At 40.5% G+C, this 18,513-nt stretch overlaps 1 protein-coding gene across 6 annotated transcripts; it reads left to right on the forward strand.

Annotated features, from left to right (window-relative positions):
* Positions 1–1,466: 1,466 nt before the first annotated feature.
* On the forward strand, positions 1,467–18,209 carry LOC124127951 (acetylcholinesterase-like). 6 transcript variants are annotated; one of them, XM_048395761.1, is made up of 6 exons: positions 1,467–1,617; positions 5,126–5,295; positions 5,995–6,132; positions 13,982–15,469; positions 16,391–16,578; positions 17,885–18,209. In XM_048395761.1, exons 4-6 carry the CDS (start codon positions 13,989–13,991, stop codon positions 17,989–17,991), a joined length of 1,776 nt encoding a protein of 591 aa, XP_048251718.1. In that variant the 5' UTR covers positions 1,467–1,617; positions 5,126–5,295; positions 5,995–6,132; positions 13,982–13,988; the 3' UTR covers positions 17,992–18,209. The 6 variants fall into 6 exon arrangements, with proteins under 6 accessions (XP_048251718.1, XP_046347309.2, XP_046347308.2 ...); XM_046491353.2 differs by lacking the exon at positions 5,995–6,132; XM_046491352.2 differs by lacking the exons at positions 1,467–1,617; positions 5,126–5,295; positions 5,995–6,132 and adding an exon at positions 9,429–9,539.
* Positions 18,210–18,513: the final 304 nt, after the last annotated feature.

The raw sequence follows: 18,513 nt of genomic DNA on the forward strand, positions 1-18,513 counted from the left end.
CACTCACCCACTGGCCCGCTCACTCAATCACTCACCCACCAACCCGCTCACTCAATCACTCACTCACCTACCCACTCACTCAATCATTAACGCACCTACCCACTCACTCAATCACTCACGCACCTACCCACTGACTTTCCTACCCACTCAATGAATCACTCACCCACCAACCCACTCACTCAATCACTCACCCACCAACCCACTCACTCAATCACTCACCCACCAACCCGCTCACTCAATCACTCACCCACCAACCCACTCACAAAATCACTCACTCCCCAACCCACTCAGTCAATCACTCACCTACCAACTCACTCAATCACTCACCCGACTACCAACTCACTCAATCAGTCACCCACCAACCCGCTCACTCAATCACTCACTCACCTACCCACTCACACAATCACACACTTACCTACCCACTCGCTCACCCAGATATTCTTGTGTGTGTATATAGGTCAAACGTTTAAACATTTATTTCACAAGACTGGTCTCTATCGTGTTGACTGTTCTTAAACCAGTTCCCCGTGACACGCGACCGTGACACAGACTAACTCCGTCCTATTCACGCTGTTCAAATACCACGGGCAGCTACCCACAACACATAAGGCTGACTTGCGCAAGGTCAGTCCACCTTCTAGTCTCTCACACCGCTTGTGTACTGGCGGCAATGTAGATCACCTCTCAAAGTGTTTGCTCAATTAAACGTCAGGCTCCATTCCGTAGGTCAGCGGGTAATCCTGACATAGATGGCGGAATATAAGAAGCCAACTTGAGCTGGTAACGTCATACGCTGATCCATTCGTTGATCAATTGAGCGCATCGAGCATACGCTGTGCATAAAAATGACATTGCAAAACGAAGGATAAGATGGAGCTGAATTGTGAATTCTGGATTCAAGCACTGGGTCAAGGTCTTCGGACCAGCTCTGTGCGGCGAATAGAGACACTGGAGTATTTGTGTCGCTGACGAAAGCTCGGTAATAGCGCTCTAATATAACCAACATTCGCTATCGTCACTCAGTGTCCGAAAAATGAATAATATATAGTTCATACACAATATATATTGATGTGAGCATTATCTTTTACAGGCTCCACTCACTCACTCACTCACTCACTCAATCACTCAATCACTCACTATCTATAGTATTTGATATTCATTACAACAACGGAGAACTAGCATTCAATTAGTAATGTTGTGAATGAACATTGTGGACAGACATAGCATCCTAGTATGAATAGAGCAATCAATGCATATGAAACCTTGTCCCGTGTGAACTTGACTGCATTCCGCCGTCAATCTCTTATAAGACACACACCGAGATGATGATTCATCACTTCTACTTTGTTCCATGTTTAACTCCGGCGTGTAGGAGACATATACTTCGACATCCCTGTAGCCCAGCGTACATGATACTCCAGACGGTATGTTTACCTTAACGTGTGCTTAAACATCGAAGAGGCCACACTCCAGATACGTAGTTGGTCGGTCTTCGTTCAAATAGATTATACATCACGTCTCCGGGTGGCGTTCGTTTTCTCCAGTGTGCGTGTCTGTGGGCGAGAATATACAGTTAACCATTGGTCGCATATGGTCGTATAAAGCAGATAATATAAGGTAAGTCATTCTCAGGTATTAGGCAGACACCGAACATTATTTCCCACCCCAGCAATTTGTACCAAGCAACCTCCGCGTCGGGCATATAGGCGCACATGCTTGTCTCCTCAACTTATAACACACTCTTGTGTATATGTAGTGTGTGTATTTGTATGTTGTTTGTATGTGTGTATATGTAGTGTGTGTATTTGTATGTTGTTTGTATGTGTGTATATGTAGTGTGTGTATTTGTATGTTGTTTGTATGTGTAAATATGTGTATTTGTATGTTGTTTGTATGTGTGTATATGTAGTGTGTGTATTTGTATGTTGTTTGTATGTGTGTATATGTAGTGTGTGTATTTGTATGTTGTTTGTATGTGTATATGTAGTGTGTGTATTTGTATGTTGTTTGTATGTGTGTATATGTAGTGTGTGTATTTGTATGTTGTTTGTATGTGTAAATATGTGTATTTGTATGTTGTTTGTATGTGTGTATATGTAGTGTGTGTATTTGTATGTTGTTTGTATGTGTATATGTAGTGTGTGTATTTGCATGTTGTTTGTATGTGTGTATATGTAGTGTGTGTATTTGTATGTTGTTTGTATGTGTATATGTAGTGTGTGTATTTGTATGTTGTTTGTATGTGTGTATATGTAGTGTGTGTATTTGTATGTTGTTTGTATGTGTATATGTAGTGTGTGTATTTGTATGTTGTTTGTATGTGTGTATATGTGTGGTATGTGTGTATTTGTATGTTGTTTGTATGTGTATATATGTGTGGTGTGTGTGTATTTGTATGTTGTTTGTATGTGTGTATATGTAGTGTGTGTATTTGTATGTTGTTTGTATGTGTGTATATGTAGTGTGTGTATTTGTATGTGTATATGTAGTGTGTGTATTTGTATGTTGTTTGTATGTGTGTATATGTAGTGTGTGTATTTGTATGTTGTTTGTATGTGTATATGTAGTGTGTGTATTTGTATGTTGTTTGTATGTGTGTATATGTAGTGTGTGTATTTGTATGTTGTTTGTATGTGTAAATATGTGTATTTGTATGTTGTTTGTATGTGTGTATATGTAGTGTGTGTATTTGTATGTTGTTTGTATGTGTGTATATGTAGTGTGTGTATTTGTATGTTGTTTGTATGTGTGTATATGTAGTGTGTGTATTTGTATGTTGTTTGTATGTGTGTATATGTAGTGTGTGTATTTGCATGTTGTTTGTATGTGTATATGTAGTGTGTGTATTTGTATGTTGTTTGTATGTGTATATGTAGTGTGTGTATTTGTATGTTGTTTGTATGTGTGTATATGTAGTGTGTGTATTTGTATGTTGTTTGTATGTGTAAATATGTGTATTTGTATGTTGTTTGTATGTGTGTATATGTAGTGTGTGTATTTGTATGTTGTTTGTATGTGTGTATATGTAGTGTGTGTATTTGTATGTTGTTTGTATGTGTGTATATGTAGTGTGTGTATTTGTATGTTGTTTGTATGTGTGTATATGTAGTGTGTGTATTTGTATGTTGTTTGTATGTGTATATATGTAGTGTGTGTATTTGTATGTTGTTTGTATGTGTATATGTAGTGTGTGTATTTGTATGTTGTTTGTATGTGTGTATGTGTTGTATGTGTGTATTTGTATGTTGTTTGTATGTATATATATGTAGTGTGTGTATTTGTATGTTGTTTGTATGTATATATATGTGTGGTATATGTGTATTTGTATGTTGTTTGTATGTGTGTATATGTAGTGTGTGTATTTAGATGTTGTTTGTATGTGTATATGTGTGATGTGTGTGTATTTGTATGTTGTTTGTATGTGTATATATGTGTGGTATATGTGTATTTGTATGTTGTTTGTATGTGTATATATGTGATGTGTATGTATTTGTATGTTGTTTGTATGTGTATATATGTGTATTTGTATGTTGTTTATAGGTGTATATATGTGTGGTATGTGTGTATGTGTATGTTGTTTGTATGTGTATATGTGTGATGTGTGTGTATTTGTATGTTGTTTGTATAGGTATATATATGTGGTATGTGTGTATTTGTATGTTGTTTGTATGTGTATATGTGTGATGTGTGTGTATTTGTATGTTGTTTGTATGTGTATATGTGTGATGTGTGTGTATTTGTATGTTGTTTGTATGTGTAAATATGTATATTTGTATGTTGTTTGCATGTGTGTAAATGTGGTGTGTGTGCATTTGTATGTTGTTTGTATGTGTGTATATGTAGTGTGTGTATTTGTATGTTGTTTGTATGTGTGTATATGTAGTGTGTGTATTTGTATGTTGTTTGTATGTGTGTATATGTAGTGTGTGTATTTGTATGTTGTTTGTATGTGTGTATGTGTTGTATGTGTGTATTTGTATGTTGTTTGTATGTATATATATGTAGTGTGTGTATTTTTATGTTGTTTGTATGTGTATATGTAGTGTGTGTATTTGTATGTTGTTTGTATGTGTATATATGTAGTGTGTGTATTTGTATGTTGTTGGTATGTGTATATGTGTGATGTGTGTGTATTTGTATGTTGTTTGTATGTGTATATATATGTGGTATGTGTGTATTTGTATGTTGTTTGTATGTGTATATGTGTGATGTGTGTGTATTTGTATGTTGTTTGTATGTGTATATATGTGTATTTGTATGTTGTTTGTATGTGTATATATATGTGGTATGTGTGTATTTGTATGGTGTTTGTATATGTATATGTGTGATGTGTGTGTATTTGTATGTTGTTTGTATGTGTATATATATGTGGTATGTGTGTATTTATATGTTGTTTGTGTGTGTATATGTGTGATGTGTGTGTATTTGTATTTTGTTTGTATGTGTATATGTGTGATGTGTGTGTAGTTGTATGTTGTTTGTATGTGTAAATATGTGTATTTGTATGTTGTTTGTATGTGTGTAAATGTGGTGTGTGTGTGCATTTGTATGTTGTTTGTATGTGTGTATATATAGTGTGTGTATTTGTATGTTGTTTGCATGTGTATATGTGTGATGTGTGGGTATTTGTATGTTGTTTGTATGTGTATATATGTGTGGTATGTGTGTATTTGCATGTTGTTTGTATGCGTGTATATGTGGTATGTGTGTATTTGCATTTTGTTTGTATGTGTATATGTGTGATGTGTGTGTATTTGTATGTTGTTTGTATGTGTATATATGTGTATTTGTATGTTGTTTGTATGTGTGTATATGTAGTGTGTGTATTTGTATGTTGTTTGTATGTGTGTATATGTGGTGTGTGTGTATCTGTATGTTGTTTGTATGTGCCGCACTCACTGTGAATCTCATCATGAGCTTCGATCAACGCAATTTGGATACGATGACATGTATCAACCATGTCAACGATCCTGACCACCCGATCCCGTTATAAAGTCGCCCCAGGGTTGCTGAAAAAACAGTTATTACCGAGGTCTTCACAGTTTCCAAAATCTGTAATCTTCACATTCCTCCACGTGTTTATAGATACTATTTAATACTATTATCCTTACCGTCCTTGTTTCAGAAATCCTGACTCCCCTGTGTCGGTGACCGTCACCTGACTGACCTATGACAACGCCAACATAAACTACCTGAATCAAGATGTTGGCAGTGAACTAACAACGGGACAGGACGTCATGAAGAAGTACATTCGTCATCACTTACCTCCCTTTATCCCCGGCTAAACTGTCCAACGTAAGTTGTTCAATATCTTCTAAATTCTGTTTTCATTTTATCTTTCCTACCTGGATGCCAATTGCTCAAAAGCGTATTTGAAAGATTATAATTAATCTGTGTCAATTTTTATCACATCCATATGATATATATTATTATTTGTATTAAATGTATTTCAGAAGACAAAGAACATGTACCCTTGCTCTCCCAATATCAAGATTCACGATCTCCATGTTTTTCCTCTAATATTAATGCATCACATAAGATCCATTTATTGATCACATAATAGATCAATACTTATGGTTGTTAAATTTGTGTATAATATGTTCAAGATCTATGGAAATATAGAACGATGAGTTATAACCAACGCATATGTGGACATTATATTATAGACCCGGGAGGATCCGGCATAGAACAGGTCTCCAGCAACCAACGCGTGCCGTAAGAGGCGACTATGCTTGTCGTAAGAGGCGACTAAGGGGATCGGGTGTCAGGCACGTTGACTTGGTTGATGCATGTAATCGTATCCTGATTGTGTGGATCGATGCTCATGATGTCAATCACTGGATTGTCTCGTCCAGACTCGATTACTTACAGACCGCCATCATATAGCTGGAATATTGCTGAGTGCGGCGTTAAACAACAAACAAACATTTCTGCGTAGCATTTTAAACCTTTGGATAAGAGTATGTTAGTGAACATGTTGATGTTTTTCTTCAGACACAACCACAGCGCCCGTGTTCTACTGTTCGAGTGGCAATGCAAGGGGTCTGCCGCAGAGCCTTCTTATGCTAGCAGTTGTCTGGCTTTCTCTTGTCATCAGACAAGTTTATCTTCAATCCTGAAGACACGACACACGTAACTCACGTCAAATCAATTTTTTTGTGCATGACTTGTCAATATACTGGCCATTATTAACTTTAAGTAATAAACTGTTAAGAAATAGTTAGTGCATAATTTAACATGGTGTATTTTACTGCGACATTTAAAGGTGAATGCGTATTGTCACGTTGGTGCAATGTAACCCGTTATTTTAGAACTGACTTTCACTTTGTGTGAGTTCCTTTTTTATCACATTTTTTTACCTCAAAAGATGTTGGCCTAGATCTCTACATAGATGTATTAATAACGCTTGGCTTCGTGTTTACACTGACAGCCAAGCATCAACCAAGCAACAACCCGCGGGATAGAATAGTTCTTCCAAAAGAGCGTTGAAATGAGTATTCGAATAATACCACCATTGAATGAGAAAGGTCGGCGTCACAATGACAGCGCGTCGTAATACATTTACATGAATTACAAGACGACACAATGTGTCTGTCAGCCTAGACACGAGTCGAGTAGATATTACGATAGTTTGGAGCTGAATTTCTTCGTTTTGTTCCCAAGGATGGGTCGTAGCGGGGATAGTCGTAAACGTTGATGCTGTCAAAGTCAATGTTTACTATAGCCCTGAACACGGTCTCGTGAAAACAACTTCATACGAACGTCGGGGCGGTCGGGTAGCCTAGTGGTTAAAGCGTTCGCTCGTCACGCAGAAGACCCGGGTTCGATTCCCGACATGGGTACAATGTGTGAAGCCCATTTCTGGTGTCCCCCGCCGTGATATTGCTGGAATATTGCTTAAAGCGACGTAAAACCATACTTACTCACTCACTCACTCACTCACTCACTCATACGAACGTCAGTTTCGAGGTCATGCGGAAAAGCAGTTTATCGTGAAAACTTCAAATAAAAAAAAGTATAACATTTGATAACGGTTGTTTGCTTGGTAAAGATACTGTTATCTGTACCGAAACGTTATAGCCCACACTTCGAGTGAGTGAGTGAGTGGGTGAGTGAGCCTCCGTCTCTATAAAACATTTTTACTTACATTAACCTAAAGTATTTTGTCGATGTTGATTCGTCTTATAAATAAAAAATATCACATTTTCTAAAGTTTTAATTTGATTTATAATTCCACACGGTATCTTTCACAATATGCAATGTCGCAATGCTGGACCTGTTCGGTACATTGTACGGGGGTGACTACAGCATTTCTTAGCAGGAGATTGAAATTGAGAATATACAAATAGTGGAGACACGGTGCATAATACCACGCGTAGAGTGGATTGCACTGGTTGAATTGTGCAAAGCCTAGGTATTGAAACGTGCATAAAGGCCCCGGTATGTTGTGTTAAATAGAACGGAATAACATGTAGACAGTGTGGAGTGCACTTTCCATACGATATTGTACAGTGGAACAGTTTCATTTACACGTGACGATCCAGGTTAGAATAGTTCTTCAGCCACCCATGCTTGCCGTAAGAGGCAAATAACGGGATTGGGTGCCAGTTTCAAATTTCATGGAAACTACACGGACTATTTTGGAAGAAAAGTTCCTTCCCAACGTGTTTTTTTTCATACTCCCGCATTCGCTCCCGTGTCTCTTCATCGCTCATTTTTTGCTTAATCCCTTAAAAAAGGAATGCATGTTGCGCCATTGAGATGTGTCTGAACTGAACTTTCTCTCAGACAGCTATCAGCGGCATCAGAGGTACAAAATGTATTCAACAACATTACACATCTTCATATAATTATAGAATAGATACACAAACATCAGACTCAGGTCAGAGTTAAATTGCAAAAATAGACGCGAAAACATTTATTTTTCCAGCAATATTTAACATGTGCATTTGTTAACTCTTTCAACACCACTCAGCTAACGCATTCATAAAGTCCTGATTAAGCACCAAGGAAGCGACAATTGTGTCGCATTTTCGACAATTGTCATTAATTAGATATCAAGTAACTTGTTTCTTTTTATATATCCATCGTTTAAGTAATCGGAAAACGATGATAAATAGAATTTCCAATGTACATGTTGTCTATTGTCACATATCCCGAAAGCGGCTTTCCATTCAGTAACATGAGAAAATACTGGGCGATACCTCCATTTTCGAAGCTTTGTATGAGGTGAGGTGAAATGGGGTTTAACGTCGCGTCCAAGATTATTGCACTTATATAGTGACGTGCATGTACGTGTGTGTGTTTGTGTGGCTGCTTGTACTACTCCGGACTGATGCCGATTTATAGTGCTAGCTCACTTAGATACTTGGCCGCAGTTTAACATGAATACCCCGCTCAGACACGGTATGCAGACCAGTCCTTGTTTAAGCCCCTTACTGCCGAGCGCCAGACAGGGTAACAACAAGTACCATCTGTTAACGTCTGTTGGAACCCATGTGGATTTTATTTTTTACTTCATATTTAACGATTTGCTTGTCACGTCTTTATATTGCTCATTGACTTGTTTGGGGACTCTTTGCGTGTTGGTCAGCGTCCAGCGGCTTTGAAAGAGTTAAGTATCACAGTTTGTGGTTATTTTAACTACCAATTACAACCAATCACAACAAGTTTGTTGTTCAGTGTTACCGTCACTCAAACAAGAGTGAGTGAGTTGGGTTTAACGCCGCTTTTAACAGTATTCCAGTTATATCATGGCATGTCAGCTTAATATGGGAGGAAAGCCCGAAGTGGTGCAGGTCTCAGACGTTTAACGTTTCGGTGAAACCCACGAGCACGGGTATGTTGCTGATAAATTTTAGAAACATAATCGGGGCGAACCGGGATTCGAACCCAATCATAGGTTTCTGGCCTGCCCAAGGGACGCAACTCTGCACAGCGAATCGCGGCGCCTTAGACGACTGGGCCACCCGTGCCCCCTCAAACAAGATGAAGGGGGTACCTTTTACCTCTCAACCTAAATTCCTCACAAATATTCAGTTGACTTTTTTACTTTTGATTGTGGTATTGATCTATAGAAAAGGGAGAACCTTATATTATATTTTGATTAACAAAGAGGACTGCATAAAAAATCACCGTTAAAACTTCAGTAGCCAGTCGGTACATTTCAGAATCGTTAGCCCGACCGAAATTTTACGAACCACGGGCTAGCGGTCTATATGTCGCACACGTATCTGATCTAGGACCAAAACTAGTTTGTGTAATGTAAACTGTATGTGACAACTTCCACACATGTAGGCCCCTGGCTGCTCCACAGTGGAACATGAATAGATGGGTGGCCTAGCTTGGCAAACCTTGAGTATATGTCAACAGCAAGTGACGGTACGTAAAGTTCTGTCCGCGAGTCACGTGTCGAGTTCAATGAAACTCAATTCAGCTCGATCCACATGCATAGATCTATGTCAATCTTAACACTGAACGGATGTGTCGCCATAACAGTATTTGATAGCAGATTTCGCACTGATTAGTAAATCATCAAGGTAAGTTTATTACTTTTTATGTTCAACAGTTCTTATTACACACCCTTTGTATTCGCGTTGTACAAACAAGGAATATGTTAAAATGTGGACTGAATTTATTTACAGAACAGAGTTTTTTTTACTTTTAACTTATTTTGTTTTAACAAAAGAATTGTGTTTTTATTTGTATTTTGATTTTATCATTTACAGATCAGATTTTACTCTGAGGTGTAGTACTAAAACTTGTTAACTCGTGACCATTGAGGTTTAATATATATTTATGAGTTTGCTATATTATTTATACAAGAGTTAGGCAATCCCTTTCATATTAGGCAAGGTACAGTGTACCGATTTTACCGTGACCTACTTAATATGAAAAGGTTCCGCGTTTCCTTGGAGGTGAGCGGCACAAATACTCAAACCCAACAAAGAGTTTAGTTAACCCAGGACGACCATGCGCTCAAGACAGATTTCATTTGAAGACACACATATGTGCCTCTGTTGCCCAAGTGGTAGAGAAGGAGGTGTGTCTGTTGGATAGCAGGTGAGTGTGGTATGTGCCATCAAAATTGATTAGGATTGATCGAATACCAGAATAGACCCGATTTCATTAGATCCTTTGTTTGACACTATCAACTCCATGATTGCGCGTGCGTCCAGTTCTAAGATCTACATCCTATAAGAACTACAGCATAAAACTATAAACGTTATGGTATAGTGGTCAGGACGATAGGTGTTAATTACATTTATGTTAATGGACTGGCCAGCTTTTTACTGCCATAGGAACAACATGATACTTGATGTCTCATTATGCACTTTATTCACCTTCCTACATACATAACATAACACTCATGAATATAATTTTACGAAGTCAAAGTCAGCCATCTATTTGAGCGCCTTCGGGATTTATAACATGGTGCCCCGATTGTGATTTCAGTGAGGGGCACGCGTGGCCCAGTCGTCTTAGGCGCTGGGATTCGCTGTGCATAGTTGCGTCCCTTGGGCACGCCAGAAACCTATGATTGTGGGTTCGAAACCCGGTTCGCCCCAATTAAGTTTCTAGGTTTGTCAGCACCATACCCGTGTTCGTGGGTTTCAACGAAGTGGTAAACGTCTGACACCCTCATCACTTCGGGTTTTCCTCCCACAATAAGCTGACACGCCGAGATATAACTGGAATGCTGTTAAAAGCGGCGTTAAACCCAACTCACTCACTCACTAACTCATTGATCCCCTCACTGCGCGTCATCTCAGGAGTCGCTTCCATGGCTTCTATCCATGTGTCCTGCACCAGGTTATTTGTTCTTGGTCCAGTTATCAGGTAGTCGTTCCATAGACTGATAGGGAACAAAGCACCATAATCAACCCATGCTGCCATAACATAGTCATTGATCTCCTCGGGGGTACGGGTGGCCCAGTCGTCTAAAGCGCCGCGATTCGCTGTGCAGTTACGTCCCTTAGGAACGCCAGAAACCTATGATTGTGGGTTCGAATCCCGGTTCGCCCCGATTATGTTTCTAGGTTTGTCAGCACCATACCTGTGCCCGTGGGTTTCACCGAAATGGTAAACGTTTGAGACCTGCATCACTTCGGGCTTTCCTCCCACATTAAGCTGACCTGCCGTGATATAACCGGAATACTGTTAAAAGCGGCGTTAAACCCAACTCACTCACTCACTAACTCATTGATCCCCTCACTGCGCGTCATCTCAGGAGTCGCTTCCATGGCTTCTATCCATGTGTCCTGCACAAGGTTGACAAGGTGGAGAGGAAGTCCAGCTGCTCTCCGAATCCATTTTTCGACCTCAGGCTCTTCTGTGTATAATACTGCCAGACCAAGTGTTTGTGTCTGACCCCAGATAGGGCCGTGAAGATCCGGGCCGGTGGAATAGGTCTTCAGCAACACATGCTTGCCGTGTAAGGCGACTATGCTTGTCGTAAGAGGCGACTAACAAGACCGGGTGGTCAGGCTCGCTGACTTGATTGATGCATGTCATCGATCCCAATTGCGTGGATCGATGCTGATCTTGTCAATCACTGGATTGTCTGCTCCAGACTCGATTATTTACAGACCGCCATCATATGGCTGGAATAGTGCTGAGTGCGGCGTTAAACAACAAACAAACTGTCTCCAGATGGTTTGTGCAAAGTGGAACAAGCACCCTTTCACCTCTGCATCAGGGAATTCAGGGTTGGCTGCTTGAATGGCTGGAGCTTCAAAATCAGTCTGGATTATGGCAGGAAGGAGAGCACAATACAGGAGGCCTTGATCACAGTTAGTAAGTTTGCTGAAGAAGCGGCGGTCGGTTACTCCTTGAAGGTCTGGGAGTAGGCCGAACACCAGAGGGTACATGGTTTTACCCTCCCTGACATGCAATAGTTGACTCCAAATAGGCTATAAGGATAAGCTGATGTCACATCCGTATAAATCGCCTGAGCAGACAGAAGGGATGTCAGTTTCAGTTTTCATCGCCAGCAGTGAAGAGCAGGTATCTGTGTCCACCTTTGGTCTGGGTAAAGGGTTCTTCTATCTGAACGTCAGCTCGTGTCTGGAAGTGGTGGGACACTTGCTCGTCTGTGTCTGTACATGCCGCTTGAAATGATGGTAGGTGCTGGACTCTATCGTGTGGTAGTCGCAATGTCTCGTCATTGCAGATGCCTTGTGCAGGTCCAGTGTCCTCTCTGGTCCTTCCTCTTAGGTACAGTAAACTGATAAATCGTACAGTGTCTGCATCACTAAATATCCTAAAGACTTATGTGTGGAGAAAATGGATGATGCATTTAATAGGTTTGTTGATAAATTAAATGAAGCCCTCTGTGAACACGACAGTAAACAGTTCTGTTCCATGCATTTTGTGTACACCAGACCAGTAAACAAACTCAATCACACCCATGGACTTGATATGTCACTTTGAGACTCTATTTGGAGGCATGGGTGATGTTGATGACGATATTGATTTCTATTCAACTATCGACGACTTTGTAAATTATCAGTATCCGATGAACTTATTAATAATTCGGTTAATGAATAATATTGATAAAAGAAAAATCATTGTTTTCAGAAATGGTGGACCATTACGGTGTTATGAAAAATTTGGCTTTAACACAAATTATCTTGAGATAGTATCTTGCTATAAATATCTGGGTGTTCATTTTTCTTCATCTGCCTCAAGGTATCCAAATATTGCAATGGAAATCTTATCTGTTTCAAAAACTATAAGTATACAGCTTCATATCTTTGATATCAAAATCATGTCAATTTTATTATTTGGATCTGAGGTATTGGGCTTCCACCCATCCCAAGATGTTGATATAATTCTTGACAGGTTAATTACGGAATAAACAACATCAACATCAACAACTAAGGTGTGACAGTGACCCTCTGCACAGCTTAATGACACATTTCCAGCACACAGCTTCTCCCCTAACTACTTTCTTCCAGTAACCGTAACGATCAAGACGAACTTGTGATTCCCCTTCTTAGACAAGACAAATTCAAGTGTTCTCAGCCCAGCCACAGAATGAACTATTTTGAACTAAAGTCTGAAGTCTTATATACAGTTTGTAATTGAAATAACCAAAACTGATAAACGAATAACGCGTCAGCGTTGATATCAGGGCCTCACATATGAGAGATATGATAATGGCTTCTTCGGCTCGTTGGGGTCATATAAAGTAATGCTCCGTCGTACCTAATCGCATCGATTCATCCATGTAAGGGATTCAGCTCAAAGCAGCAATGAAAAATCCCTGGCGATTCTGGGTTATAATTTGCCCTCAGCACCTCATGCTTTCGTAAGATGGGACTGAATGCATTAGGTGGTCAGGTTCGGTGAACTGCTTGAAGGCGTGACATCGTACCCCGTCGACGTGGATCGTTGCTCACAATATGAATCTTTAGATTGTCTGGTCCATACTCAATTATTTATAGGCCGCCGTCATGCAGTTGCGGCGTTAACAAACATAGAGTAATTTAATTACATCCGATGTCATCATATAAACTTACCAGCGACTCGTGAGTATACGTTCTGGAATTTAACCCTCCCGAGATATAAGGTGAGGTGACATGCGTGCGTGTGTGTGCATTACAGAGTTGTACAATTATACAGATATCGCGGATGGGGTGAGGTAAAATTGGGTTAAGCGTCACGTTCAAAATTATTTTACTCATATGGCGACGTGCAGGCTTGTACTAGTCGTGACTAGTGCCGGTTTTATCGTTCTAGCCCACTGGTTTTAGCCGATCACTCCTTGTTCTATCCCCTTAATACTGAGCTCCAGGCAGGGAAACAACAAGTACCATCATTTGATGTCTTCAGGTATGAAACAGAGTGGGATCAATCCGCCGACCTTCCACTCTTGGGGCAAACGCTCTATCCACAAGACAAGGCGAAATATGAATGACATTGATGACATAAATATTCATTACAGTTCAGTGAATATGATACTTTACATCTTTTTCAGATAAACCATGACGTCATTACTCATCTGCGGCCTGGTTGCTGTTATCGTCAGTACCGGAAACAGCGCCTCGGGACAGGAAGTTGACACTACCCATGGCAAAATCATCGGTCTGCGAACTTCTGTCCTCAGTAAACCTATCGACACCTATTATGGCATCCCTTTCGCCAAACCACCTATTGGAGACCTCAGGTTTAAACACCCACAACCCATGGACCCCTGGCGACCGGAGGTCAAGGACGCCCGTGCACAGAAACCGTCATGCCAACAAGCGATACAGTTTTCATTGGGGATGGCCTGGAGAGCGATTCCTCCCAGCGTTAGCGAGGATTGTCTGTACATCAATGTATGGGCACCAGCTAATGTAACAGCAAATGCGAAACTCGCAACCATGGTATGGGTCTATGGCGGTTCATTTACATCCGGATCTATCAACATGCCTTTGTACAGCGGGAAGTATCTTGCTGCTGAAAAAAACGTCATCGTGATGTCTATGAACTATCGTTTAGGAGCTCATGGATTTTTATATCTTGGCCCTGACACGTTTCCTGGAAACCAAGGTCTCATGGACCAGACACTTGCCCTACAGTGGATCCATAACAATGTTGAAAGATTCGGCGGAGATGCAAACATGATCACCTTATTTGGAGAAAGCGCTGGAGCAGGATCAGTTGGTCACCTTTTGTTATCCCCCAAATCGCGTGACCTCTTCACCCGTGCTATTTTACAAAGTGGATCCCCCTTACCAGCATGGGCAGTGCAGGAACCTTCGATGGCTATTGGCAGCACTAGAAGACTCGCGGAGATGTCGAACTGTTCTGCCAGATACGATGCTGATATTTACCAATGTATCAAAGACCTACCTCCGGGAACGATTGTAGATAACCAGGCTCGGGTTTTTGCTGTGGGTGGAGTACCATTCGGTCCAGTCGTCGATGGCTTCTTCTTGCCAGATACTCCAATAGCTCTCTTAGAAAAAGGGGAGATGAAGAAAACTGAAATCCTAATGGGAGTTAACAAGAATGAAGGCACCCTGTTCCTTCCATCTACTATGCCAACGGTATTTACTCTCTCGAATCAGATAAATGTTACTAGAACACAATTCCTATTAGCGGTGAGAATGTTCGCTGCAACAAATGGTCAATCATCAACTATGGTCAAGGCCATTATGGCCCAGTATGACGAAGTCCAAGTACCTTCTCTCCGGAAAGACTACTTGGAAACTGTGGACAACATTCTTGGGGACAGTTTCTTCAAGTGTCCATCTGTCAAACTAGCGGACTTCTATGCTGTAGAAAACGATGTGTACTTCTATTCCTTTGACCACCGGATTTCCGCTTTTACTCTACCACTATGGATGGGAGTTCCACATTCGGCTGAGATGGAAATGATGTTTGGACAACCGCTTGGGGATGCCTTCGCAGCGCCGGAGGAGGAAAAATTAACAAGCCGGAGCATGATGACGTATTGGGCGAATTTTGCTAAAACTGGGCAAGTACTTTATAATGTAGAGAGGAATTCAAACGATTGAAAGGGACAATGTGGATTTTGAAATGATTTGATTTGTCTGTAATTTTTTTAATTTAATTTTTAAAAACTGTAATAATGCATGATGCGATTTGTAAAACGTTTCTGAATTCAGGTGTGAAGAGTGTGTCACACAATAGCGTGTTGGATGAGAGCGAGTGAGTGAGTATGGGTTTGCGCCGCTTTTAGCGTTATTCCAGCAATATCACGGCGGGGGATACCAGAAATGGGTTTCTCACATTGAACAAATGTTTGGAATCGAACCCGAGTCTTCGGAGTGACTGCTGCTTTAACCAGAAGGTTACCCCACCGCCCGTTTTGAGCTATAATTAAGTCGATCAAATTATACAAAACCGCTGGGTCTCTTCAAGTACCTGTCAGCTGAATCTGAATTATTATTATTATTATTATTATTATTATTATTATTATTATTATTATTATTATAAAAGTGCAGCAAAGAGGGTTTGGGTGATCCTGGCACAGTCAGGCTGGTTGGGCTCATCATCAGCTCAGGGCCCTTTCCCCCTCTACACGCAGCCCAGACAGCGAATGTGACTTCTCCCAGGAAGCGCTGCCTAGTCAAACCCACCCAGAGCCTTTACTATTACGAGCAATAGTACTACTACTACTGAATTGGACGCAACAAAGAGAACTTCAGTGCTATTTTACCAGTTAAATGATTACTCTTGCGAGTGTGTAACAAAAGCAATTATATTTTAATATTTCATTTTATTTCAGAAAAAAATAATATCTTTGTCAATGTTTTGGCAATGGATATATTGTTGTATTTGTATTTGAAAAAAATTCTCTTGTAGAAGGTAAAATTTGGACTAACAAGTATTGAGAAACAACACTATTAACGTCTGGTGTGATCATATTTGGCAGCAACCCAAACCTACCGGAAACACCCAACTTCCAATGGCCTAGATACAGCACGACTGATGAAACCTTCCTTGTCTTCACGGCTGCCGGACAGTCAACCAATCAGGGCTTGAGGAAGCAGCAGTGCGTTTTCTGGGACACTCTCATGCCACTGATCACCGAGAACGACGATACGCGTACAGGCTCTGAAAGTAAGTCAGCCATAGCTTGCTTGCGTGCGTGCGTGCGTGCGTGCGTGCATGCGTAAGTCAGTGAGTGAGTCAATGAGTTAGTGAGTGAGTCCAGTATTAAAAGCTCATTCACTCACTACTTGTGGCCAACCTCTGTAACACTTCTGCGAGATTTCATGCTTCAAAATTATACTCATTTACAAATAACTTTTGAGAGTGTGACGTACATGGAAACTATTGGCGTCTGTGTATTCATCCTGGTGTTCAACGTGTGTGCGGTTATATGTGCTGACATCGACTCAAGTAGGGAAACAAACGATGCGATCATGTGTAAAGACATTCAAACTCCTGACTGACAGGAATATACACCTTACTGACACGAGTATACTCCTTACTGACACGAATATACTACTTACTGTCCAGAACATACTCCTTACGGACTGGAATGTACTCCTTACTGACCGGAATATACTCCTTACTGTCCAGAACATACTCCTTACGGATTGGAATGTACTCCTTACTGACCGGAATATACTCCTTACTGTCCAGAATACACTCCTTACTGTCCAGAATACACTCCTTACTGTCCAGAATACACTCCTTACTGCTCAGAACATACCCCTTACGGACTGGAATATATTTCTTACCGACCGGAATATATTCCTTACTGACCAGAATACACTCATTTGTGACACGAGTATACTGACCAGAATACACTCATTTGTGACACGAGTATACTGACAAGAATATACTCCTTACTGACAAGAATTTACCCCTTACTGACAAGAATATGCCCCTTACTGACAAGAATATACTCCTCATGGACACACTTCCCTCCTTCCTGACATGAATATAAATACACTTCTTACCCTGGCCTCGACGTACCAAAAGACGTTACAAGATGGTACTTGGTGTTTCCCTGCCTGGTACTCGGCATTAAGGGTATTAAATAAGGCCTGGTCAGCACAGAGCCACGATGTGTTGGAAAAAGCACGTCAGATGTTTTTTTTATGAACTTTAAAACCCGAATTCAACGGTTTCCCCGAGGATGAGGGTTTTAAACCTCTTTAAATACCCGAAGGTAGTTGTGTTTTATGTAACTCATAAACCGATAAAAGAAACTTAAAGCAACATTTATCAACATTTTTATGTTTCAAACATAATTTCCTAAACCTTAGGAAACGGGGGTCAAATCATCACTACATCGGGGTGTAACAGCGTCCGTACCAATACCTCAACGTCAACCGCCATGCTTTCTACGCTAGGTCAAAAGGTGTTGTGTATGAGATTACGTCACAACACATAACATGTGATTCTTCTGTTTCAGCGACGACAGAGAAAGTTGTGTACGTGTGTCAAAACGATGGAAGCAGAATGCCGCTTTCATTGGGATTGTTTTGGGGCGTGGCACTTGCAACTCTATTTAGTATTTAAACATAAATACCCACGTCAAGTCGACTCCTTATCCTACCTTAAACAATCAACATCGAATAATTTCATGCTAAAGTTCATTGTTTTCTGAAGAAATGACACGGCAACTGCGTTACATAATGAAAAGGCCGACTTACTTGTCTACTTTCATTACTGTTTCTAACAATGGTAAGATGGAAATTATTTGAGAATAATAAAGAAATATATACTGATCACTTCAATGCTCGTTTTGACTCCTTGTCTTTGTGTGATCAGGGACACCGTGTCGCAATGACATGCCAGAAACCATTGATCATAGGTTCGAATCTCAGATCCGCCCTGATTATATTTTAAGGTTTGTCAGCACCATACCCGTGCTCGTTGGTTTCACCTACGTGGTAAGCGTCTAAAAACGTCCTCACTTAGGGTTTTCCTAAAGCCTACATATACGACTGGTATAGGCGGCGATAAAACACTCACTCACCCACCGACTCGCTCACTGAGGTCTACACACAACCCAGCCTCTTGTCTCGTCAGTCAACACTA

This window comes from Haliotis rufescens, unplaced genomic scaffold (genome assembly GCF_023055435.1).
Source record: "Haliotis rufescens isolate VD_foot unplaced genomic scaffold, xgHalRufe1.0.p SCAF_14, whole genome shotgun sequence".
Taxonomy (NCBI): Eukaryota; Metazoa; Mollusca; class Gastropoda; order Lepetellida; family Haliotidae; genus Haliotis; species Haliotis rufescens.